The sequence below is a fragment of the Hyperolius riggenbachi genome, chromosome 9 (genome assembly GCF_040937935.1).
Source record: "Hyperolius riggenbachi isolate aHypRig1 chromosome 9, aHypRig1.pri, whole genome shotgun sequence".
NCBI lineage: Eukaryota > Metazoa > Chordata > Amphibia > Anura > Hyperoliidae > Hyperolius > Hyperolius riggenbachi.
Window position 1 is genome coordinate 246,414,698 of NC_090654.1, and position 26,138 is coordinate 246,440,835.

The 26,138-nt window shown below is 48.8% G+C and overlaps 1 protein-coding gene across 3 annotated transcripts in view; it reads left to right on the forward strand.

The window, feature by feature from the left end:
- BRF1 (BRF1 RNA polymerase III transcription initiation factor subunit) overlaps positions 1-26,138 on the forward strand; it is a 452,239-nt gene that overhangs the window by 237,785 nt on the left and 188,316 nt on the right. For all 3 annotated transcript variants that reach the window (XM_068254252.1, XM_068254253.1, XM_068254254.1), the window contains 4 exons: positions 748-874; positions 7,944-7,983; positions 8,068-8,160; positions 17,748-17,990. In XM_068254252.1, the coding sequence (XP_068110353.1) occupies positions 748-874; positions 7,944-7,983; positions 8,068-8,160; positions 17,748-17,990 (503 nt within the window). The remainder of the gene's footprint in view (positions 1-747; positions 875-7,943; positions 7,984-8,067; positions 8,161-17,747; positions 17,991-26,138) is intronic.

Below are 26,138 nucleotides of genomic sequence, written 5' to 3' on the forward strand. Positions count from 1 at the left end.
GGAAAACCCTGTTCTTCACAGCATAGAAGGAGAATTTGTCTCTCCACCACATAGATGGAGAATTCTGCTCTCCACCCCATAGAAGGAGAACTTTGCTCTCCACCCTGGAGAAGGAGACCTCCACTCTCTATTTTGTAGAAGGAAACTTCTACTCCCTATTCTGTAGAAGGAGACCTCTACTCCCTATTCTGTAGAAGGAGACCTCTACTCCCTATTCTGTAGGAGACCTCTACTCCCTATTCTGTAGGAGACCTCTACTCCCTATTCTGTAGGAGACCTCTACTCCCTATTCTGTAGAAGGAGACCTCTACTCCCTATTCTGTAGAAGGAGACCTCTACTCCCTATTCTGTAGAAGGAGACCTCTACTCCCTATTCTGTAGAAGGAGACCTCCACTCTATTCTGTAGAAGGAGACCTCCACTCTATTCTGTAGAAGGAGACCTCCACTCTATTCTGTAGAAGGAGACCTCCACTCTATTCTGTAGAAGGAGACCTCCACTCTATTCTGTAGAAGGAGACCTCCACTCTCCCCCCCCCCCCCCCCCACTCTCTATCCTGTAGAAGGAGAACTTTGCTCTCCACCCTGTAGAAGGAGACCTCTGCTCTCCACCCTGTAAAAGGAGATTTCCGCTCTCTCTGTAGAAGAAGACCTCCACTTTCCACCCTGTAGAAGGAGACCTCCGCTCTACACCCTCTAGTAGAAGACCTCTACTCTCCCTGTAACTTATGCATCTGTGTACTTTTTAGGCTGACAGAATTTGAAGATACCCCAACAAGTCAGCTGACGATAGATGAGTTCATGAAGGTAGATTTGGAACAAGAATGTGATCCACCGTCTTTCACTGCGGGTCAGAAGAAGATCCGAATACAACAGGTAAACTCTTACTTTTTGCCTGAGGCCTGTTCACCATGCCCCATCATCCTGGGTCATGACTTTGATGAATGAGACCAATCAAAACTGGGCATTTGGAATCGTTCTGATGTTTACCTAACACTCAAGTCAACAGCTGGGTATGTCCTTTTCAAACTGAGGCAGCTCAAGTAAATAACGATGTCTTCCCAGTCCTCCATGCTCTTGCCACCATCATTCGAACAAGGATAAGCATTCTTGATCCAGTCCCTGTTCATATTCAATCAAATATCGATAGGGAATTCAACACTATTTAATTAATAACAAATGTCTTATCTATTAAAAATATTCTTACAAATCAATCATTTAATCAGCCCTGATAATGTTGAGATATATATATATATATATATATATATATATATATATATATATATATATATATATATATATATATATATATATATATATATATATATATATATATATATATATATATATATATATATATATTTTGAGGGATGAAGGTCATCCCCTTTAGAACTTCCAGTCACTTCATTCATTCTACTTTAATCCTTAAAGCGCACTTGAACTCATAACTTCCTCTCTGCTCTAAAAGATAAACCGCATAAAATCATTTCACGTTTGCTGAAAATATTTTGTCATGCTACTGTAAACACTGCGCATCGGGGAAAGAGTTGATGGACTTTTAGAAGGTGTTTTTTTACAATTCCTGTCATGCTAACAATAAGTACCTTCCACAGGAAACGTGCCCATACATCTAAAGATCAAATCTGACTGGAGATAGATCTGCTGGCCACCTATACACCACCGATTAGTGATCCATTTCAGCATGAAATCTCTCGGGAATCGGCCTTGTGACGCCGCCCCCGGCCACTGTCCACCTAAATCCCCCCCACCTCTCCGTGCCTGTGTATTAAAATGTCACCTGCTCCAGCTGCCGTGACTGTCCAGCTGCTATCAGTCTCATTTGCTGCTTCTTCATAATCACCATCGTTACATGCAGCCACCACGTGGTCGAGTATACAACGTGCTGCGTGTATGACATCACTCCCGAGCCTAGCAGCAGAGAAGCAGCGGATGAGACCGAGAGCAGATGGACAAATGCTGCAGCTGGAGCAGGTGAGACTTAATTAGGAACCTCCTCCCTGCTCTAAAAGATACACAGCAGAATAATAACCTTTTAAAGAAAAGCATATCTTTGTTAGTGCTGATACAAATCAAATCCTGCAATAAATCTGCAGTGTGTCTACTTCCTGCTTTCATGGAAGCAGAAATAGTGTTAGCATCCTGCATTTACAAATTAGCAGCTCTGCCGAGGCAGTAGAGATTCCAGAGCTGGCACAGCTGAAGAGATCATATTACAGTGGTTATTAGCAGGGCTGTGGAGTCGGGCAATTTTGGGTGCCTGGAGTCGGAGTCGGGAAAAAATGCTCCGACTCCTACTGAATTTGTAACTGTAATTAAAATAGAAAATATGATAAAATGTTCTATTTCTCAGATAAGTCATTAAAAATAATGTATATATACATTATATATACAGTAATAGCTGTGCTTAGTCCACAAAAATGAAATAAACCAATCAAAATTAGTTACTTGTGCTGCTTCAATAAAGCAGTCCCCGTATTTTTAAGGTCAGATATACATATCTGATTGTGACTGTATATATGATGTGTACACAGGAATCTCTTATATATACTAAATAACATCTATGCTGTAAGAATAAAGCCTGATGTGTAGCTGTGTCACTAATAGAGATGGTCAACGAGATGGAAATAATTCTGCATTGATGTTGATTTATGCAAATGTATGCACTCCCTTTGCTGATGAAATCAAATAATTTGATATGTTGTTAAAATTTGGTTTGGTGACTACAAATTAAAGGGTACCTGAGACGGATGAAAAGTAAAGTTTTATACATACCTGGGGCTTCCTCCAGCCCCCTTCAGGCTAATCAGTCCCTCGCTGTCCTCCACCACCCGGATCTTCTGCTATGAGTCCTGGTAATTCAGCCAGTCAGCGCTGTCCGGCCGCATGCCGCTCCCACAGCCAGGAACATTCTGCACCTGCGCAATAGTGCTGCACAGGTGTAGTATGCTCCTGGCGGCGGAGTGTGTGCATGCGCACTACGCCCGACTGGCTCAAGTACCTGGACTCATAGCAGAAGATCCAGGTGATGGAGGAGGACAACGAGGGACTGATTATCCTGAAGGCGGCTGGAGGAAGCCCCAGGTATGTATAAAACTTTAATTTCATCTGTCTCAGGTTTACTTTGTTACACAGTAGCACTATACTCTACATATGCTCTCCCCACAGAGCTGCAGGGAATCCACTGAGAATGCTGTGCACATTGAACACAGAGGTGTTGGCTGTCACCCATAAACCTTGTTCAGATTGAACATGAAGTGTAATATAGGAAGAATCCCCTTATTCCCCTGAAGAGCACCTGCACATCATTCTTACATGTACCCACAGTCACATTGCCTAGGGCCTGATAGATGTTCTTTGTTCCGGTTTGTACCTTTTACAAGTACTCTTACCAAGGACTAGTTTTAGTCTAAAGGGAATAAATATAGTAGTCTACATATCCTTCTCACTTCAGTTGTCTTGTAAAATTCCTAAGCGTTGGCAGTTAAGATACGAATTTCATGTTACATACTTTTAATCAACAAAATTGTAATATGCAAATTAGAGGAGTCGGAGTCGAGGAGTCGGTGGAATCCTAAACTGAGGAGTCGGAGTCGGTGAATATTTGGACCGACTCCACAGCCCTGGTTATTAGTTACAGGTGAGGGAGAATTAGACAGGCTTAACTCTCTAAATACATGTGAGGAGCAGAAGCCCATTCTCTGCAATATGGACATTCAACTCTCCTTCTGGCCAGACACATGATCCTGTTCCCTGCAGTGCCTAGAGACAGACACACAGGAGTGGGGGGCTGATATTGGCTGGACAAGGCAATGATCAGTTACAGGTTTATACCACTGCACCGTGGCTTCATAGAGAGAGGAAAATGGTCTCTACAGTGGACAGGCAAGAAGCATTAAAGAACTAGTTTTGTCAAATGTAAATTCTATTTGTTATGGAATTCATAATTACACCTTTGTTATTTTAAAGCAGCAGGGACAGCAATACTATCCCAGGAAAACAAACAAACACATATTTAAGTAGATAAATACGGTACTTGTTCTATTTACATAACATATGTATTGTACTGTCCACGTTTTTATTTCAGTGAATTTTATACAGTAAATAAAGACAACTGTTCCAGGCATTTTCCATTTTTACTGCTTCTGACTGAAGCCAAGCCTGATGTCATTTCCTCCCTTACTCTTTTTTTTTTTCCTCCTTTGCATGAAATGTTGTACAGTGGAATGCGAAAGTTTGGGCAGCGTTGCTAATCGTCATGATTTTCTTGTATAAATCATTGGTTGTTACGATAAAAAATGTCAGTTAAATATATCATATAGTAGTCACACACAGTGATATTTGAGAAAAAGTTTATTGGACTTTCAGAATGTGCGCAATAATTGTTTAAATAAAATTAGGCAGGTGCATAAATTTGTCATTTTATGGATTCCAGAACCTATTATTGGAACTCAAATTGGCTTGGTAAGCTCAGTGACCCCTGACCTACATACACAGGTGAATATAATTATAAAAAGCATCTTTAAGGGGGTATATTGTAGGTTTCCCTCCTCTTTTAAATTTCTCTGTAGAGTAGCAACATGGGGGTCTCAAAACAACTCTCAAATGACCTGAAGACAAAGATTGTTCACCATCATGGTTTAGGGAAAGGATACAGAAAGCTGTCCCAGAGATTTCAGCTGTCTGTTTCCACAGTTAGGAACATCTTGAGGAAATGGAAGACCACATGCTCAGTTCAAGTTAAGGTTCGAAGTGGCAAGAAAAATCTCGAATAGACCGAAGCGACACAAGCGACAAATGGTAAGAACAGTGATGAGTCAACCCACAGACCAGAACCAAAGACTTACAACATCATTTTGCTGCAGATAGTCACCGTGCATCGTTCAACTATTCGGCACACTTTACACAAGGAATTGCTGTATGCGCGAGTGATGCAGAGGAGTCCTTTTCTCCTCCCACAGCACAAACAGAGCTGCTTGAGGTATGCTAGAGCACATTTGGACAAGCCAGCTTCATTTTGGAAAAAGGTGCTGTGGACTGAAGAAACTAAAATTGAGTTATTTGGGCATTACAAGGGGTGTTATGCATGGAGGAAAAACACAGCATTTCAAGAAAAACGCCTGCTACCTACAGTAAAATATGGTTGTGGTTCCATCATGCTGTGGGGCTGTGTGGCCAGTGCAGGGACTGGTAATCTTGCCAAAGTTGAGGGATGCATGGATGCCACTGAGTATCAGCAGATTCTGGAGACCAATGTCCAGGAATCCGTGACAAAGCTGAAGCTGCGCCGGGGCTTGATCTTGCAACAAGACAACGGCCCTAAACACTGCTCAAAATGCACTAAGGCATTCATGCAGAGGAACAAGTACAATGTTCTGGAATGGCCATCTCAGTCCCCAGACCTAAATATAATTGAAAATCTGTGGTGTGAGTTAAGAGAGCTGTCCATGTTCGGAAGCCATCAAACCTGAATGAACTAGAGATGTTTTGTAAAGAGGAATGGTCCAAAATACCTTCAACCAGAATCCAGACTCTCATTGGAACGTACAGGAAGCATTTAGTGGCTGTAATTGGGACTTTCCTAATTTTGTTTAAAGAATTATTGCGCACTTCCTGTAAATCCAATAAACTTAATTTCACTTCTCAAATATCACTGTGTGTGACATATGATATATTTAACTGACATTTTTTTATCGTAACAACCAACAATTTATACAAGAAAATCATGACTATTAACGTTGCCCAAACGTTCGCATCCCACTGTATGCATTACCAGCCCTCCTCCCCACTGAGCTCTGTAGGAACTGCACTGTCATATCTTCTGCAAAGGGGTAAGGTGTAATTCCATTTTTAGCCTCATGTCACACTGAACTGCCCTTAGCCAATCTGTGAGGAGCAAGAATGTGGGAGGGGATATAACAAGCTTCCCTCTCCCCGGCAATGTACCAGAAAGGTGCCAGGCTGACTGAGGTAAGATTCATTACAGCAGAAACATTTATTATTATATTGGAATGCTTGCAATGCAGTCAGGATAGACTACATAATAAACACAGAGCAGTGGGTAATTGGAATTTGATTCTATGGCTGACAATCCCGCTTTAAAGTGGACCTGATCTCTTGCACAGGACAGAAAGAAAACATATAGAAATGTACCCTGTGTGTATTTAGAGTTTAGCCTGACAAATTCCTTCTCATCTGTGACCAATCACAACTGTCATTTGATCCCTCAGCTGCCTTGACAGAGCAGTTAATTTGTTAACACAGTATTTTAACCCCATGTCTGCTTCCTTGAAAGCAGGAAGTAGACACACTGTACATTTATTGCAGTATTTGTATCAGTAGTAACAAAGAAATGTTTTTCTTTAAAGGTTATTATGCTGTTGTGTATCTTTTAGAGCAGAGAGGAGGTTCTTAAGTCTCACCTGCCCCAGCTGCAGCAGCCGTCCATCAGCTCTCGGTCTCCTCCGCTGCTTCTCTGCTGCTAGGCTCATGAGTGATGTCATACACACGGCGCGTTGTATACTCGACCACGTGGTGGCTGCATGTAACGATGGTGATTATGAAGAAGCAGCGAATGAGACTGATAGCAGCTGGGCAGTCACGGCAGCTGGAGCAGGTGACCATTTTAATACACAGGCACTGGGGGGGGGGGGGGGGAGGGGGGAGGATTTAGGTGGACAGTGGCCGGGAGGGGGGGTCACAAGGCCGATTCCCAAGAGATTTCATGCTGAAATGGATCACTATTCGGTGGTGTCTGGGTAGCCAGCAGATCTATCTCCAGTCAGATTTGATCTTTAGATGTATGGCCACCTTTCCTGTGGAAGGTACTTATTGTTAGCATGACAGGAATTGTAAAAAAAAAACCTTCTAAAAGTCCATCAACTCTTTCCCTGATGCACAGTGTTTACAGTAGCATGACAAAATATTTTCAGCAAACTTTCTAAGCATATTCTAAGCAACTTGAATGCTATTTAAATCTGATTCGCAATAACTGGTATAACCAGATGGATATTTTTAATTCATCCTTAAAGAGACTCTGTAATAAAATGTTCAGCCTTATTTCTTTTATCCTACAAGTTTCTATACCTGTTCTAATGTGGTCTGTCTTACTGCAGCCTTTCCTAGTTGCACAGTGGCTGTATTATCTGTTATGTAATCTAATCTTCTTTCCTTTGTCAGCTTTATTGGCTCAGGCAGGAATGTGCTGCTCTGCTGTGATAGGTAGAAGTTATACACACCCTCTCCACACCCCCTGCAGGCTCTGTATGAGTCACAGACTGAGCTTCTCTGAGCCTGTCACATGCTGGTTGGAATCCATGTTTTTTGTTTGTAAACACTGCCTAAAACTGGCAATTACAAGCCAGGATTGCAGCAGGGAGTGACAGAAACAGCACAGAGGGGCCCAGGAGAACATAATGAATAGAATGGTATGCTTTTTAGTGTAAGAATTTTGGAGTACAGATTCTCTTTAAGCTCTCCTTTAACCAGCGCTAACCCGGGAAACTGTAAATGACATTCCCTTTCTGGGGTGTAACCACTCCCTCCAGACATGCAGTGAAACCTGTAAATGGCACACCCCGCTGGGATGTAACCACTCACCCACACATGCAGGGAAACTGTAAATGACACTCCCCTGCTGGGATGTAACCACTCCCCCACACATGCAGGGAAACTAAATGGCACTCCCCTGCTGGGATGTTTCCACTCCCCCACACATGCAGGGAAACTGTAAATGACACTCCCCTGCTGGGATGTAAGACACACACACACACACACACACACACACACACACACACACACACACACACACACACACACACACACACACACACACACACACACACACACTCCCAGATTCGGCCTCAGTGGAAATAGGCCCGTAGTGATGAATTTCCTGCAGTGATCGTGGTATGTTTTGTCTTTGCAGCTGGAACAGGAACTCACAAAGAAGCTGAATGATGTGGAAGGTAAGAAGCACTCCTGACATTGTTTGGCCAGGAATGCCTCTGTGAAGACATGTTGTGTTCACCATTGTGGTTTTGCATTGACAGGGGAGATTATTACCTATCAGGATGAAATCGAGAACGAACTGGAAAGCTCCAGGCCAAAGCCAAGAGGGATCTACGCCTCGTGCAGTAAGGAAGGTGAGCCGTGCTACAACCATTCCACTACTTTGTGGTCGGTACATTTTGAGTTTCCTTTGATTGCTGCATTGCTGTTATGGTGGTTGCTAGTATTGTATAATAACATTCACCAGGTGGGTTGTAAATTAAAGATGTTGCTTAAAGAGGCACTGCAGTGACATCTAGTAGAGTGTGCTACATTTATTTAGTATGTACTCAATTTTACTCAAATATACTCAATTTTCTATTAATTATCCTGGCTCCAGCATCAGAAATACTTCCTGTATGTACTGTATATATTAGTATGTGACCTGGAAGCAGGAAATGTGGGCGCCCGTAGCACCGTGAATGTTTAAGCGACACCATAGGAATTTCAGCTACATATGGAAATTTGGGAGCCGGGGCAGTTGTCGAAATTTTAGATTTTTGTAGAAATTTTGTTTTATTTGGAGGGTGCTTAGCGGGCAGGGTTAGGCATTGGAGGGTGGTTAGCGGGCAGGGTTAGGCATTGGAGGGGGGTTAGCGGGCAGGGTTAGGCATTGGAGGGTGGTTAGCGGGCAGGGTTAGGCATTGGAGGGTGGTTAGCAGGCAGGGTTAGGCATTGGAGGGTGGTTGGCGGGCAGGGTTAGGTATTGGAGGGTGCTTAGCGGGCAGGGTTAGGCATTGGAGGGTGGTTAGCGGGCAGGGTTAGGCATTGGAGGGTGGTTAGCGGGCAGGGTTAGGTATTGGAGGGTGGTTAGGGTTGGGCATTGGAGGTTGGTTAGCGGGCAGGGTTAGGCATTGGAGGGTGGTTAGCGGGCAGGGTTAGGCATTGGAGGGTGGTTAGGGTTAGGCATTGGAAGGTGGTTAGGGTTGGGCATTGGAGGGTGGTTGGCGGGCAGGGTTAGGCAGTGGAGGGTGGTTAGCGGGCAGGGTTGGGCATTGGAGGGTGGTTAGCGGGCAGGGTTAGGCATTGGAGGGTGGTTAGCGGGCAGGGTTAGGTATTGGAGGGTGCTTAGCGGGCAGGGTTAGGCATTGGAGGGTGCTTAGCGGGCAGGGTTAGGCATTGGAGGGTGGTTAGCGGGCAGGGTTAGGTATTGGAGGGTGCTTAGGGTTGGGCATTGGAGGAGGGTGGTTAGCGGGCAGGGTTAGGCATTGGAGGGTGGTTAGCAGGCAGGGTTAGGCATTGGAGGGTGGTTAGCGGGCAGGGTTGGGTATTGGAGGGTGGTTAGCGGGCAGGGTTAGGCATTGGAGGGTGGTTAGCTGGCAGGGTTAGGCATTGGATGGTGGTTAGCTGGCAGGGTTAGGCATTGGATGGTGGTTAGCGGGCAAGGTTAGGCATTGGAGGGTGGTTAGCGGGCAGGGTTAGGCATTGGAGGGTGGTTAGCGGGCAGGGTTAGGCATTGGAGGGTGGTTAGCGGGCAGGGTTAGGCATTGGAGGGTGCTTAGCGGGCAGGGTTAGGCATTGGAGGGTGGTTAGCGGGCAAGGTTAGGCATTGGAGGGTGGTTAGCGGGCAGGGTTAGGCATTGGAGGGTGGTTAGCGGGCAGGGTTAGGCATTGGAGGGTGGTTAGCGGGCAGGGTTAGGCATTGGAGGGTGCTTAGCGGGCAGGGTTAGGCATTGGAGGGTGCTTAGCGGGCAGGGTTAGGCATTGGAGGGTGGTTAGCGGGCAGGGTTAGGTATTGGAGGGTGGTTAGGGTTGGGCATTGGAGGAGGGTGGTTAGCGGGCAGGGTTAGGCATTACTGTATATATTAGTATGTGACCTGGAAGCAGGAAATGTGGGCGCCCGTAGCACCGCGAATGTTTAAGCGACACCATAGGAATTTCAGCTACATATGGAAATTTGGGAGCCGGGGCAGTTGTCGAAATTTTAGATTTTTGTAGAAATTTTGTTTTATTTGGAGGGTGGTTAGCGGGCAGGGTTAGGCATTGGAGGGTGGTTAGCGGGCAGGGTTAGGCATTGGAGGGTGGTTAGCGGGCAGGGTTAGGCATTGAAGGGTGGTTAGCAGGCAGGGTTAGGCATTGGAGGGTGGTTAGGGTTAGGCATTGGAGGGGGGTTAGGGTTGGGCATTGGAGGGCGGTTAGCGGGCAGGGTTAGGCATTGGAGGGTGGTTAGCAGGCAGGGTTAGGCATTGGAGGGTGGTTAGCGGGCAGGGTTAGGCATTGGAGGGTGGTTAGCGGGCAGGGTTAGGAATTGGAGGGTGGTTAGCGGGCAGGGTCAGGCATTGAAGGGTGGTTAGCGGGCAGGGTTGGGCATTGGAGGGTGAATAGCGGGCAGGGTTAGGCATTGGAGGGTGGTTAGCTGGCAGGGTTAGGCATTGGAGGGTGGTTAGCTGGCAGGGTTAGGCATTGGAGGGTGGTTAGCTGGCAGGGTTAGGCATTGGATGGTGGTTAGCGGGCAGGGTTAGGCATTGGAGGGTGGTTAGCGAGCAGGGTTAGGCATTGGAGGGTGGTTAGCGGGCAGGGTTAGGTATTGGAAGGTGCTTAGCGGGCAGGGTTAGGCATTGGAGGGTGGTTAGCGGGCAGGGTTAGGCATTGGAGGGTGGTTAGGGTTAGGCATTGGAGGGGGGTTAGGGTTGGGCATTGGAGGGCGGTTAGCGGGCAGGGTTAGGCATTGGAGGGTGGTTAGCGGGCAGGGTTAGGCATTGGAGGGTGGTTAGCGGGCAGGGTTAGGCATTGGAGGGTGGTTAGCGGGCAGGGTTAGGCATTGGAGGGTGGTTAGCAGGCAGGGTTAGGCATTGGAGGGTGGTTAGCGGGCAGGGTTAGGCATTGGAGGGTGGTTAGCAGGCAGGGTTAGGCATTGGAGGGTGGTTAGGGTTAGGCATTGGAGGGGGGTTAGGGTTGGGCATTGGAGGGTGGTTAGCGGGCAGGGTTAGGCATTGGAGGGTGGTTAGCGGGCAGGGTTAGGCATTGGAGGGTGGTTAGCGGGCAGGGTTAGGCATTGGAGGGTGGTTAGCTGGCAGGGTTAGGCATTGGATGGTGGTTAGCTGGCAGGGTTAGGCATTGGATGGTGGTTAGCGGGCAGGGTTAGGCATTGGAGGGTGATTAGCGGGCAGGGTTAGGCATTGGAGGGTGATTAGCGGGCAGGGTTAGGCATTGGAGGGTGGTTAGCGGGCAGGGTTAGGCATTGGAGGGTGGTTAGCTGGCAGGGTTAGGCATTGGATGGTGGTTAGCTGGCAGGGTTAGGCATTGGATGGTGGTTAGCGGGCAGGGTTAGGCATTGGAGGGTGGTTAGCGGGCAGGGTTAGGCATTGGAGGGTGGTTAGGGTTTGGCATTGGAGGGGGGATAGCGGGCAGCGTTAGGCATTGGAGGGTGGGTAGCGGGCAGGGTTAGGCATTGAAGGGTGGTTAGCAGGCAGGGTTGGGCATTGGAGGGTGGTTAGCGGGCAGGGTTAGGCATTGGAGGGTGGTTAGCGGGCAGGGTTAGGCATTGGAGGGTGGTTAGCTGGCAGGGTTAGGCATTGGATGGTGGTTAGCTGGCAGGGTTAGGCATTGGATGGTTGTTAGCGGGCAGGGTTAGGCATTGAAGGGTGGTTAGCGGGCAGGGTTGGGCATTGGAGGGTGGTTAGCGGGCAGGGTTGGGCATTGGAGGGTGGTTAGCGGGCAGGGTTAGGCATTGGAGGGTGGTTAGCTGGCAGGGTTAGGCATTGGATGGTGGTTAGCTGGCAGGGTTAGGCATTGGATGGTGGTGGTTAGCGGGCAGGGTTAGGCATTGGAGGGTGGTTAGCGGGCAGGGTTAGGCATTGGAGGGTGGTTAGCGGGCAGGGTTAGGCATTGGAGGGTGGTTAGCGGGCAGGGTTAGGCATTGGAGGGTGGTTAGCTGGCAGAGTTAGGCATTGGATGGTGGTTAGCTGGCAGGGTTAGGCATTGGATGGTGGTTAGCGGGCAGGGTTAGGCATTGGAGGGTGGTTAGCGGGCAGGGTTAGGCATTGGAGGGTGGTTAGCGGGCAGGGTTAGGCATTGGAGGGTGGTTAGCGGGCAGGGTTAGGCATTGGAGGGTGGTTAGGGTTTGGCATTGGAGGGGGGATAGCGGGCAGGGTAAGGCATTGGATGGTGGTTAGCGGGCAGGGTTAGGTATTGGAGGGTGGTTAGCGGGCAGGGTTAGGCATTGGAGGGGGGTTAGCGGGCAGGGTTAGGCATTGGAGGGTGCTTAGCGGGCAGGGTTAGGCATTGGAGGGTGGTTCGCAGGCAGGGTTAGGCATTGGAGGGTGGTTAGGGTTAGGCATTGGAGGGGGGTTAGGGTTGGGCATTGGAGGGCGGTTAGCGGGCAGGGTTAGGCATTGGAGGGTGGTTAGCGGGCAGGGTTAGGCATTGGAGGGTGGTTAGCGGGCAGGGTTAGGCATTGGAGGGTGGTTAGCGGGCAGGGTTAGGCATTGCAGGGTGGTTAGCAGGCAGGGTTAGGCATTGGAGGGTGGTTAGCAGGCAGGGTTAGGCATTGGAGGGTGGTTAGGGTTAGGCATTGGAGGGGGGTTAGGGTTGGGCATTGGAGGGTGGTTAGCGGGCAGGGTTAGGCATTGGAGGGTGGTTAGCGGGCAGGGTTAGGCATTGGAGGGTGGTTAGCTGGCAGGGTTAGGCATTGGATGGTGGTTAGCGGGCAGGGTTAGGCATTGGAGGGTGGTTAGCGGGCAGGGTTAGGCATTGGAGGGTGGTTAGCGGGCAGGGTTAGGCATTGGAGGGTGGTTAGCGGGCAGGGTTAGGAATTGGAGGGTGGTTAGCGGGCAGGGTCAGGCATTGAAGGGTGGTTAGCGGGCAGGGTTGGGCATTGGAGGGTGAATAGCGGGCAGGGTTAGGCATTGGAGGGTGGTTAGCGGGCAGGGTTAGGCATTGGAGGGTGGTTAGCGGGCAGGGTTAGGCATTGGAGGGTGGTTAGCTGGCAGGGTTAGGCATTGGATGGTGGTTAGCGGGCAGGGTTAGGCATTGGAGGGTGGTTAGCGGGCAGGGTTAGGCATTGGAGGGTGGTTAGCGGGCAGGGTTAGGTATTGGAGGGTGCTTAGCGGGCAGGGTTAGGCATTGGAGGGTGGTTAGCGGGCAGGGTTAGGTATTGGGGGGTGGTTAGCGGGCAGGGTTAGGTATTGGAGGGTGGTTAGCGGGCAGGGTTAGGCATTGGAGGGGGGTTAGCGGGCAGGGTTAGGCATTGGAGGGTGCTTAGCGGGCAGGGTTAGGTATTGGAGGGTGGTTAGCGGGCAGGGTTAGGCATTGGAGGGTGGTTAGGGTTAGGCATTGGAGGGGGGTTAGGGTTGGGCATTGGAGGGCGGTTAGCGGGCAGGGTTAGGCATTGGAGGGTGGTTAGCGGGCAGGGTTAGGCATTGGAGGGTGGTTAGCGGGCAGGGTTAGGCATTGGAGGGTGGTTAGCGGGCAGGGTTAGGCATTGGAGGGTGGTTAGCAGGCAGGGTTAGGCATTGGAGGGTGGTTAGTGGGCAGGGTTAGGCATTGGAGGGTGGTTAGCAGGCAGGGTTAGGCATTGGAGGGTGGTTAGGGTTAGGCATTGGAGGGGGGTTAGGGTTGGGCATTGGAGGGTGGTTAGCGGGCAGGGTTAGGCATTGGAGGGTGGTTAGCGGGCAGGGTTAGGCATTGGAGGGTGGTTAGCGGGCAGGGTTAGGCATTGGAGGGTGGTTAGCTGGCAGGGTTAGGCATTGGATGGTGGTTAGCTGGCAGGGTTAGGCATTGGATGGTGGTTAGCGGGCAGGGTTAGGCATTGGAGGGTGATTAGCGGGCAGGGTTAGGCATTGGAGGGTGGTTAGCGGGCAGGGTTAGGCATTGGAGGGTTGTTAGCTGGCAGGGTTAGGCATTGGATGGTGGTTAGCTGGCAGGGTTAGGCATTGGATGGTGGTTAGCGGGCAGGGTTAGGCATTGGAGGGTGGTTAGCAGGCAGGGTTAGGCATTGGAGCGTGGTTAGGGTTTGGCATTGGAGGGGGGATAGCGGGCAGCGTTATGCATTGGAGGGTGGGTAGCGGGCAGGGTTAGGCATTGAAGGGTGGTTAGCAGGCAGGGTTGGGCATTGGAGGGTGGTTAGCGGGCAGGGTTAGGCATTGGAGGGTGGTTAGCGGGCAGGGTTAGGCATTGGAGGGTGGTTAGCTGGCAGGGTTAGGCATTGGATGGTGGTTAGCTGGCAGGGTTAGGCATTGGATGGTTGTTAGCGGGCAGGGTTAGGCATTGAAGGGTGGTTAGCGGGCAGGGTTGGGCATTGGAGGGTGGTTAGCGGGCAGGGTTGGGCATTGGAGGGTGGTTAGCGGGCAGGGTTAGGCATTGGAGGGTGGTTAGCTGGCAGGGTTAGGCATTGGATGGTGGTTAGCTGGCAGGGTTAGGCATTGGATGGTGGTGGTTAGTGGGCAGGGTTAGGCATTGGAGGGTGGTTAGCGGGCAGGGTTAGGCATTGGATGGTGGTTAGCGGGCAGGGTTAGGCATTGGAGGGTGGTTAGCTGGCAGAGTTAGGCATTGGATGGTGGTTAGCTGGCAGGGTTAGGCATTGGATGGTGGTTAGCGGGCAGGGTTAGGCATTGGAGGGTGGTTAGCGGGCAGGGTTAGGCATTGGAGGGTGGTTAGCGGGCAGGGTTAGGCATTGGAGGGTGGTTAGGGTTTGGCATTGGAGGGGGGATAGCGGGCAGGGTAAGGCATTGGATGGTGGTTAGCGGGCAGGGTTAGGTATTGGAGGGTGGTTAGCGGGCAGGGTTAGGCATTGGAGGGGGGTTAGCGGGCAGGGTTAGGCATTGGAGGGTGCTTAGCGGGCAGGGTTAGGCATTGGAGGGTGGTTAGCGGGCAGGGTTAGGCATTGGAGGGTGGTTAGCGGGCAGGGTTAGGCATTGGAGGGTGGTTAGCGGGCAGGGTTAGGCATTGGAGGGTGGTTAGCAGGCAGGGTTAGGCATTGGAGGGTGGTTAGGGTTAGGCATTGGAGGGGGGTTAGGGTTGGGCATTGGAGGGCGGTTAGCGGGCAGGGTTAGGCATTGGAGGGTGGTTAGCGGGCAGGGTTTGGCATTGGAGGGTGGTTAGCGGGCAGGGTTAGGCATTGGAGGGTGGTTAGCGGGCAGGGTTAGGCATTGCAGGGTGGTTAGCAGGCAGGGTTAGGCATTGGAGGGTGGTTAGCAGGCAGGGTTAGGCATTGGAGGGTGGTTAGGGTTAGGCATTGGAGGGGGGTTAGGGTTGGGCATTGGAGGGTGGTTAGCGGGCAGGGTTAGGCATTGGAGATTGGTTAGCGGGCAGGGTTAGGCATTGGAGGGTGGTTAGCGGGCAGGGTTAGGCATTGGAGATTGGTTAGCGGGCAGGGTTAGGCATTGGAGGGTGGTTAGCGGGCAGGGTTAGGCATTGAAGGGTGGTTAGCGGGCAGGGTTGGGCATTGGAGGGTGGTTAGCGGGCAGGGTTAGGCATTGGAGGGTGGTTAGCTGGCAGGGTTAGGCATTGGATGGTGGTTAGCTGGCAGGGTTAGGCATTGGATGGTGGTTAGCGGGCAGGGTTAGGCATTGGAGGGTGGTTAGCGGGCAGGGTTAGGCATTGGAGGGTGGTTAGCGGGCAGGGTTAGGCATTGGAGGGTGGTTAGCTGGCAGGGTTAGGCATTGGATGGTGGTTAGCTGGCAGGGTTAGGCATTGCCTAACCCTGCCCTGGTTAGGCATTGGAGGGTGGTTAGCGGGCAGGGTTAGGCATTGGAGGGTGGTTAGGGTTTGGCATTGGAGGGGGGATAGCGGGCAGCGTTAGGCATTGGAGGGTTGGTAGCGGGCAGGGTTAGGCATTGAAGGGTGGTTAGCGGGCAGGGTTGGGCATTGGAGGGTGGTTAGCGGGCAGGGTTAGGCATTGGAGGGTGGTTAGCGGGCAGGGTTAGGCATTTGAGGGTGGTTAGCTGGCAGGGTTAGGCATTGGATGGTGGTTAGCTGGCAGGGTTAGGCATTGGATGGTTTTTTAGCGGGCAGGGTTAGGCATTGAAGGGTGGTTAGCGGGCAGGGTTGGGCATTGGAGGGTGGTTAGCGGGCAGGGTTGGGCAATGGAGGGTGGTTAGCTGGCAGGGTTAGGCATTGGAGGGTGGTTAGCTGGCAGGGTTAGGCATTAGATGGTGGTTAGCTGGCAGGGTTAGGCATTGGATGGTGGTTAGTGGGCAGGGTTAGGCATTGGAGGGTGGTTAGCAGGCAGGGTTAGGCATTGGAGGGTGGTTAGCTGGCAGGGTTAGGCATTGGATGGTGGTTAGCTGGCAGGGTTAGGCATTGGATGGTGGTTAGCTGGCAGGGTTAGGCATTGGATGGTGGTTAGCGGGCAGGGTTAGGCATTGGAGGGTGGTTAGCGGGCAGGGTTAGGCATTGGAGGGTGGTTAGGGTTTGGCATTGGAGGGGGGATAGCGGGCAGGGTAAGGCATTGGAGGGTGGTTAGCGGACAGGGTTGGGCATTGGAGGGTTCTGTGTGAGAGTAGAGTTAATAGAATATCGGTAATATTTACAGATATTTTATGAATTAATATAACCACTGTAAATAGTAGAATATTGGTAACATTTACTGATATTCTATTATCGGCTATTTCCCAGCACCCACATTTCCTGGCACCTTTTTTTTCCCTGTATGCATGTGACCCCACCCCTCCAGAGTTGTTTAGCCTAGGCCAGTGATGGCTAACCTTTGCATTCCAGCAGTGGTGGAACTACAAGTCCCATGAGGCATTTCAATACTGTGACAGCTCTAAGCATAACTCGGTGAGGCAGAGGCATGATGGGATTTGTAGTTTTGTCACCGCTGGAGTGCCAAGGTTAGCCATCACTGGCCTAGGCTATTTAGTTATGCACCCTTCTGTCCCAGAGCATTCAGGGAGCCCAGGCCCCATATGCAACTAACTTTTTCTCCTAGGAGATCATCTTTATCTTGTATTTAAAATAATTTGCGATTGAAAAAAGTAGGTGAATAAGTACTTTCCAAATTATTCTGAGTACTTTCTTGCTTGCCGGTGGTTTAAAAGGCATTGTGATAATATCACCTAGATGAAAACTCAGGGGAATAATGTAATTGTGTACGGGCCCTGGTGTTGTTTCTTATTACTTCGGAACACACAACAAACATTCCACAGTGATTCTCCTTGCTAGCCGTAAAGATGTTGCCGCTTGTGATGAATGTAAGAATGCAAATCCAGGAGAGATGGACTACAGCTACTGAAGAACACATGGGGCCTGATTCACAAAGCGGTGCTAACAGTTAGCACGCTGGTGAAAAGCCCTTTATCATGCCTAAACTCAGTTTAGGTGTGATAAGTTTAGGTGTGATAAGTTTAGGTGTGATAAGTTTAGGCATGATAAGTTTAGGCATGATAAGTTTAGGTGTGATAAGTTTAAGCGCCAACTGCGTTAGCACCGCAGTGCACAGCTGATCAAAAGTTTTACGCTAGCAAAGTCTGGTGCACTTTGCATAGAGTTTAATGGCGCTGCTTTGCGTGCGGGACTTTGCGTGCGATCTAAACTTATCTAAACTTAGCATGCCTAAACTTATCACACCTAAACTTATCATGCCTAAACTTATCACACCTAAACTGGCTTTCACCAGAGTGGTGCAATGGTTATCATGCCTAAAGTCTCTAACTAGGTAAGCACCGCTTTGTGAATCGAGCCCATGTTGTTATATAGAATGTAAATAAATAGAATGTAATTGTAACGAATCCCTCCCTAGGTTTTGAAGAAACGGCCAGCATTTGTGAAGAGGAGCAGGCGGATGAGGAGCTGGAAGCAGCCGCCAGCCACTTAAATAAAGATTTTTACAATGAACTGTCGGAAAAGTCCCAGTCTAATTGCTATGAGCCTACGATAAAGCCCATTCCTATAGCATCTCTTTTGGGACCGCTTCCTACCGCCGCAAGCTTAGGGATCACAGACTCAATCAAGGAATGTATAGACACAAAAGATCAGGAGAAAGGTAAGGCCAATATGCATCTTGTCATTATTGTGTTGATAAAAAAAAACTTTTTTATTTTTATCCCCCTCTCACCCCCCTCCCCCCATCAGCCTATCAGCGTGATCGGCTATGATAGGCTTCAGCCTACCAAAGCGGATCGCTTTTGTGCCTCTGGAGGGGACAGCGAGTGACACGGCTGTCCCCTGTAGAGCGCTGCCTTAGATCGCAGCACTGTACCTAGTAAATAGACAACGGTTTTGCCATCTAACAGTCTCCTAGCGGTGATCGCTACTGGGAGATTGAAGGCGGAGCTGAGCTTCATTCAAGCGGGGATGCGTGCGCATCGGCAATCCCCTGCAAACTCTGCCCCCAGGACTGCAAACTGATCGGCGTTAGGTGGTCCTGGGGCTGCCGCCGCATCCACGCCAATTGGCATGGAGCGACCCTAAAGAGGTTAAATGTACATAAATCAATGTACATAAATCAAATTATTATTACACAGTCAGAAGAAAGTACTGTATATTCCTGCGTATAAGACGACTGGGTGTATAAGACAACCCCCCAACTTTTCCAGTTAAAATATAGAGTATAAGACTACCCCTCTTCCAACGCACAGCAAATGAAAATAAAAATAAAAAAATAATGTACTGGTGCTGTGAACAGATACTGGTGCTGTACTGTATGTGTTATACAGTATATAACAGTGTACAGTCAATTGACTTGTTGCATTGGTCCACTCTCCTTAAAGGAATACTGTAGGGGGTTGTGGGAAAATGAGTTGAACTTACCTGGGGCTTCTAATGGCCCCCCACAGACATCCTGTGCCCACGCAGCCACTCACCGATGCTCCGACCCGCCTTCGGTTCACTTCTGGAATTTCAGACTTTAAAGTCTGAAAACCACTGTGCCTCCGTTGCCGTGTCCTCACTCCCGCTGATGTCACCAGAAGCAAACTGCTCAGGCCCAGCATGGTCTGTGCCTGCGCGTACTGCGCAGGCACAGACCATACTGGGCCTGAGCAGTTTGCTTCTGGTGACATCAGCGGGAGAGAGGACATGGCAACGCAGGCGCAGTCCTAGTGACATCAGCGGGAGCGAGGACACGGCAACGCAGGCGCAGTGGTTTTCAGACTTTAAAGTCTGAAATTCCAGAAGTGAACCGGAGGCGGGGCCGGAGCATCGGTGAGTGGCTGCGTGGGCACAGGATGTCTGCGGGGGTCTATAAGAAGCCCCTGATAAGTTCAACTCCTTTTTCCCCGACCCCCTACAGTATTCCTTTATGTAGACTGGTCAGCTCTCCTTGTCTACCTGTTTATCAGAGCGGTATAGAACAATAGATTGCGCTCCCTCAGCAGGGAGATCTGAGAGTCGGTAACAGGATAGGGCGTATGACCCGGCATCAATGATACCCGGCGTATAAGATAACCCCTAACTTTTCAGAAGATTTTCAAGGGTTAAAAAGTAGTCTTATGCGCAGGAATGTACAGTTTTAACCTGCAGTCCCTTATTTCCTAAATTGAGAAAGAGGAAGTCATTTTTTCAGTGATTTTTCTGCGTTTTTCCTGTGCTTGCGATTTTGGAGTGATTGCGATTTTTGTAACGATTGTGGTTTTTATGCTGAAGTGAGTTCAAGATGGTTGGGTGAATATAAAAAAAAAAAGTATTTACCATGGTGCCAGGCTTTGGATGCAGGGAAATGTCTTACAAGTACGGTACATTTATTGTGAGAGTGCCTGTTTTGTTTTTTCTTCATCATGTATAGAATTTAATCACACTCTAAATTCAGCGTTCTCATTCCTGTCGGGTAGAAGCCATTGCTTTCTCTAGTTATTTACATAATAAGCTCTTTAAGTGTGTTTACCATTTATGTACTGAAGCGTCTATTAATGAATTAATCACCTGTGAGGAACATGGCAGAGGAACAGGTGCTTGTGGGAATCTGTCAGTCTAGCCAGTTGCAGCCATAAATTCCAGTGCAGAGTGGTGGCTGTCACCAGGTGTGAGGACCACACAGTGCCTGGGAGGAGGGCAGCTCATAGCTTGGTCTCTGTGTGGCCTTCATGGGCCTGCTGGCAGCACACAGCCCATCTCCTCCCTCATCTGTGTACATTACTATTATTTATATAGCACCAACATCTTCTGCAGCATTGTCTTGCCACAGGACACCTGAGGTGAAAATAAACTAATGAAATAAACAATTGTATCTATCCTCCTAAAAATGACTTTTCAAGATATTCCACACTTTTATTTTATATTTAAATCTACCTTTTACGTTTTTATTATTTTATTATTTTTGCTCAATGACACATCCATTGAGGTATGCTAGAGCTAAAATCTATGAACTATTTACCCTTTTTTTTTAAATCTCTTTCCTGCTCTCAGAAGACATTTTCTGCTAGGAAAGTGTTATCAGCGAGGGTCACACGGTAATCTGACCCAGTCCTGATTCAGACAGGAACTGCTACTTACATACCTGATGATTAACTCTTTCAGGCAGAGAAAGAAAAAAAGCAACACTGCCTAGTTATTTGTGTGCTAGGCACTGTACATACCCATGTCTATCTCATCATGTCACATGTCACCTCGGGTATACTTTAATTGTCCCTCAAAAGGGCTCACAATCTAATCCCTACCATACTCATATGTTTATATCCGGTAATGTATGTACCATAATCTAGGGCCAATTTAGGAGAAAGTCAATTAACTTATCTGTATGTTTTTGGGATTTGGGGGGAAACCGGAGTGCCTGGAGGAAACGGGGAACGGCGCATCGGAAGAAGACGGCGCGGGACATTCCAGCTGCAGGGGGCCGATAGAAGCCCCAGGTAAGTGTCAGTTTTTGTTTTTTAAAAGGGCAACAGAACCCCTTTAAAGGAAACCAGAGAGGATGAAGAAAAGCTTTTATACATACCTGGGGCTTCCTCCAGCCCCATACGCCTGGATCGCTCCCACGCCGCCGTCCTCCGCTGCCTGGATCCGCCGGTACCGGGTTCCATCATTGCCGCCAGTCGGCCGGCGGACGCGGCCAATTCTCCGCATCACAGGGGGCTCCCTCCATACAGGTACGCGTGTTGCTGCTTACTGCGCAGCCGCATGCGTACGGGTATGGAGGGAGCCCCTGTGATGCGGACAATTGGCCGTGTCCGCCGGAAGTGACGGGCCCGGTACCGGCGGATCCAGGAAGCGGAGGATGGCGGCGTGGGAGCGATCCAGGCTTATGGGGCTGGAGGAAGCCCCAGGTATGTATAAAATCTTTTTTCTATTTTACCAAACCATTCCTCTCTTGTTCCCTTTAAAGGATACTTTAGTGCAAAAAAAAAAAAATATAAAAAGAGGGGGAGTAGGCATGTGTAATGGGCTCTCCTCATGCCCATTGCTCCCCTTGTTCTCCTCCGTCACCCTCTATTAATGTGTACCGATCCCCTTAACTTACTTCCTGGTCGAGATGGTCGCGGTTGACATGATCAAGGACGTGCGTCCGCCGGGCGGCTCCTGTGCAGTCATCTGCGACCACCCCGACCAGGAAGTAACGGAGGGTGATGGAAGAGAACAGGGGAGCGGTGGGCATGAGGAGGGCCCACTACACATGCCTGCCCATTTTTAAATTGTTTTTTGCATCCTTTAACCAATGAGCATCTCGACCAGCGGAAAACAACCCACAATCGCCAGTCTGAATCGGCCCTAAATCCAATAAATAATAATAATAGACAGTGGCGTAACTAGACTTAATAGGTCCCCCCTGCAAAAATGATAGCATAGGGCCCCCTTGGTTCCCAAACCCCATTAGGGTATATGATTGGGAGCCAGAGAATGGCAGCAGGGAATGCTCTGCTGTGAAGCAGTGTTTGGAAGCTGGAAAAATGACACATGCTCCTGCTACTTGCTACAGTGCATACAGGAGAAGACGGCAGGGACAGTTTGAGCAAACGGGGATTTTTTTTTTGCTAATTGCTGCACTTGCAGTTGGGGAGAGGGAGGAGGAGGGGCCCCCAAAGCCTCGGGGCCCCCCTGCGATGGCAGGGGTCGCAGGGGTGATTGCTACGCCCATGATAATAGATATCATTTATGATACTGGTTAACCTTCTGGGTACCACGTAATGTAAATCCTACTCCACACTTGTGGCCGTCTAACTCTGATGTGGCGTAGGATTTATGCCGCCTGCTGCTTCCGCTCCCGACGCAATCATGCGCACCCGAGAGGGGAGATTAAGCTGTCATATGACAGCTTACCTTTCCCTTCAGTGATCAGGAGCCATCGCGATTGCCTCCTGATCACGTGATTACTATGATCATTGGCAGATTGTTGTGATCACTATTAGAGCAGCGGCGTTAGGAGGGGAAGAGAAGGATCCGCTCGCCTTCCTGATGTTCCCCCGGCGATTGGCACTCCCATCCGCTCTGCCCGGCATCTCTGTTAGCTCTGACTTAAGTGTTGGTCCCGGCTGGATGACGTCATCAAGCCGCGACCCGGAACTTAGAGTCAGTGCAAGCAGAGATGCCGGGCAGAGAGGAGGGGGCTAGAGCTGCTTATCGCAGGACCCAGAGAGGTGAGTAAAGGCTGCTAACAGTACTGGGGACATTAATGCCTAGCTAACTACACTGGGGATCTGGCTGCCTGACCCCCAAATGTGCCCCCCCCCCTCCCCCCACGGGTAAAATGCCCTGGTCCTTAAAGGGGGTTAGGCAGCCGGTCCCCAGAGGGTTAAGGTATTGTGAGAATGCCTGGCCACGCTGTACAGGGCTGCTACCACATCAGTATTATGCACCACAGTGACTGCTAGTCAGTAAATGATTGTTTATTCTTCTCTTCATTGTGTTGGAAGCACCTAATCTTCCATGGTGAGCCATGTCTCCTCCTGAAGCATCTGAAGTGTTCCCAGTCGTGTGTCGGCGTCCCCTGTGCGCTCTGTTCACCTGTTTATTTTAGCCAAATTAACTTGCTGCTTCTCGGCTTCCTCTCCTGCACATCACAGTTAATGGAAGTGCCAGGTTCCTGTCACACAATCCCTGATGCTCTCTGCAAACATCTCCTGTCTCCAGTGTGATTGTAGCCTCAGGGCTCAGGCACACACAAAGCGTGACTGAAAGCAGAGGACACCAGAAGAGAACCCACCCTTTCTACTGTTTAAACACACTAATACTAGAAATGGCTCTGAAATAATAACATTATGTTAATGGAATCTGTATTGTAGTGATGACCTCTCATTAATATAGTCATGTCTATGAAGAAGGTTCACAAAGATATCACTGGCCCCAGAAGGTCTGAGTGGAGAGTGTCTGGGAGGCTTTATAAGAGTAAATCCCTCTTTCCGCTCTGTTGAGCAATACAGGTTTGTGGCTGGGGCCAGATTTCTGGAACATAGGCTTGGGCCTGGGGCGACTGCTTCTCAAGGGGACCTCTTTATATGGAAGAGGGCTTTCTTAGAAGAGGAAGCTGCAATTGGGGAGCCCTGCATGGAGGAGGCAGATGGGTGGAACGCAGTTTAAAGCAGACATGAACTCTTGCACAGGAGACCGGCCTGTTCTAATTCTCCCTTCTCAGCAATTAATCTGCCAGTGTAACTTAAGCTCCCAGCTGTCTGCCGAGTATGTTGAGTTGTGAGCTAATATGTAAACACAGGAGGTTAACACTTTCTGTGTTCCCAGCAAACCAGGAAGTAACTACATTACAGCATCTCTTGAGGAACTCTATAAGCTGTAACAAGGAAATGTTTTTTTCTTTAACCACTTCACTACCCTGGTAATTTTCCCCATTCAGCTCTGCTCTGATTAGTTTTGCAATAACTTTATCAATAATTGCCACAACTAAATGATCTATATATTGTTCTTTTCAGGACAAATTAGGCTTTTTGTGGCTGAGATTTGTTATTAGTAATTACCTTATTTTCTATGCACTTTAAAAGGAAAATAAGGGAAAAAAAGTGAAAAAATACACAATTTTTTCACTTTCATACATTATAGCTTTAATGTAAATGGTTCTATTGTACATTAAACCCACATATTTTATTTGTCTATCCCTTCTGTTTATTTAAACAGTTAATTTGTTTTGATAATGTATTAGATGTAACGATTAAAGGGGCACTATAGTTAATTTCTTCCTTTTAAGTGCCTTTAACCTAAGTATTAGTATGTGAAACGCTGTTATTGACATTTATTTTCGCTGATCAAAAGTTTTTTTTTTTTACATTGACACCAGCCATTTAAACCTAATGAGGCACGTCGGAAGATGTACCTTCCTGACGCCGAATCGGCATAATCCATCCTCATATAGGAGGCATCTGTAACTGTAAATGTATTCCTAATACTTCCCCCCCCCCCCCCCCCCCCCCATCCGCTCAGCGGAGGAACAATCCTACTGTAACGGCAGGATCGTACCGTTACTGAGATGTGTGTAGGCTGCAGCGGCTTTACGTCTCTTTAGCTTCACGCTGCCCGCTAAGGACCCCTGGCACAGCGACAGACACCTATTGTTGTCCGGTGTGTGCTGGTTACCACAGCAACGGACAACAATAGGTGTCTGTCGCTGTGCCAGGGGTCCTTAGCGGGCAGCGTGAAGCTAAAGAGACGTAAAGCCGCTGCAGCCTACACACATCTCAGTAACGGTACGATCGTGCCGTTACAGTTGGATTGTTCCTCCGCTGAGCGTATGGGGGGGGGAAGTATAAGGAACACATTTACAGTTACAGATGCCTCCTATATGAGGATGGATTATGCCGATTCGGCGTCAGGAAGGTAAATCTTCCGACGTGCCTCATTAGGTTTAAATGGCTGGTGTCAATGTAAAAAAAAAAACTTTTGATCAGCGAAAATAAATGTCAATAACAACGTTTCACATACTAATACTTAGGTTAAAGGCACTTAAAAGGAAGAAATTAACCATAGTGCCCCTTTAAGTAATATATACAATCTGCTCCTGGAATGTGTATTTTACACTTGTTTACTAATTAACCCTGCCATTGAATTCCCTGGGAGGAGGAGAGGGGTTTGATGTAAATCCTTTTCAACTCTGTAGTGATATTATCAGGTCAGAGACAAACAGTGTTATCTAAGATTTTGTAGGAAGGAGAGTGCAGAGACTTATTTTCACATCATAGGGATAGCAAGTGGTTAAAGGTGGTTATGCTGTTGCTTATATTTTAGAGCATAGAGAAAGTTTTGAGTTCAGGTCAGCTTTGTTTTGGACTGGAGGGAGGGTGAAAGAGGTGCAGTGAGATGGCACTGGCTTATCTTTTGAAGTAACACAGGCGTTCAGGCCCCAATATACATCTTAAAATCTAGGCCCCTGAAATAACCATTTGTGATCATTTTAGGTGACCGATTCCTGTACAAATGTGCTGCTTGGGAGTCTGCTGCACAGCCTGTCCTGCCATGTATAAAGGGGAGGGGAAAGATAAGCAGTTGGAGAAAATGGCAGTGAAGTGTGGTTTTGTGGTATGTCTGATTGCCAGGGACAAGTGTGGGCAAACACTGTGGAAAGTCATCCAAAATGATCACAAACAATTTCTCAGGCAAGAAAAAGTCTAATGCCTCCCTCATACGTGCTGAAGGACTGCTGTTACCTGGCAGTGATTAGGACTTAAAGGGGAACTTCAGCCTAAACGAACATGACAACTGTCATTATGCACATAGAGGGAAAGAGGAGCCCAAGAGGGAAGGAGGCTCCCCACGCTGATTGGTATTTGTCTGTTGGCACTTGTATTAGCCTGAGGAAGCGGGCTCAGACCCGCGAAACGCGTTGCCTGTGCTCAATAAAAATCTTTTGTAAGTGTACAAGGATTCCGTCATTGAGGTAAGATACCTCATTACTTTTTTGCTTTTAAGCTGTTTTTGGAAGTTTTTATCCAACTTGGGCGCCTCTTTCACTCTATGTGCATAGCAAATACCCCCGTACAGACTTGGTGCGAGGGGCGGTGACAGAACACCCGTGGTGCCTACCAGGGTAGACGCCTGTCTCCTTTTTTCTTCAAGAGAGCGACCACATCGAGGTCCATTTTGGACCACCCCGAGTGGAGCCGGGTTTGTGATCTCCACCTGCTTCTTGTGGCCGGTTGCCCCATGCAACCCTCCTTTGTGAGTAGTGACTTTATTTTCCTTTTCACACAACATTGATCTCTGACGTATTGCACTACTGGGCTCCCGCTTTTGTTTCCTATGCCTTTTCTGTAGGGTG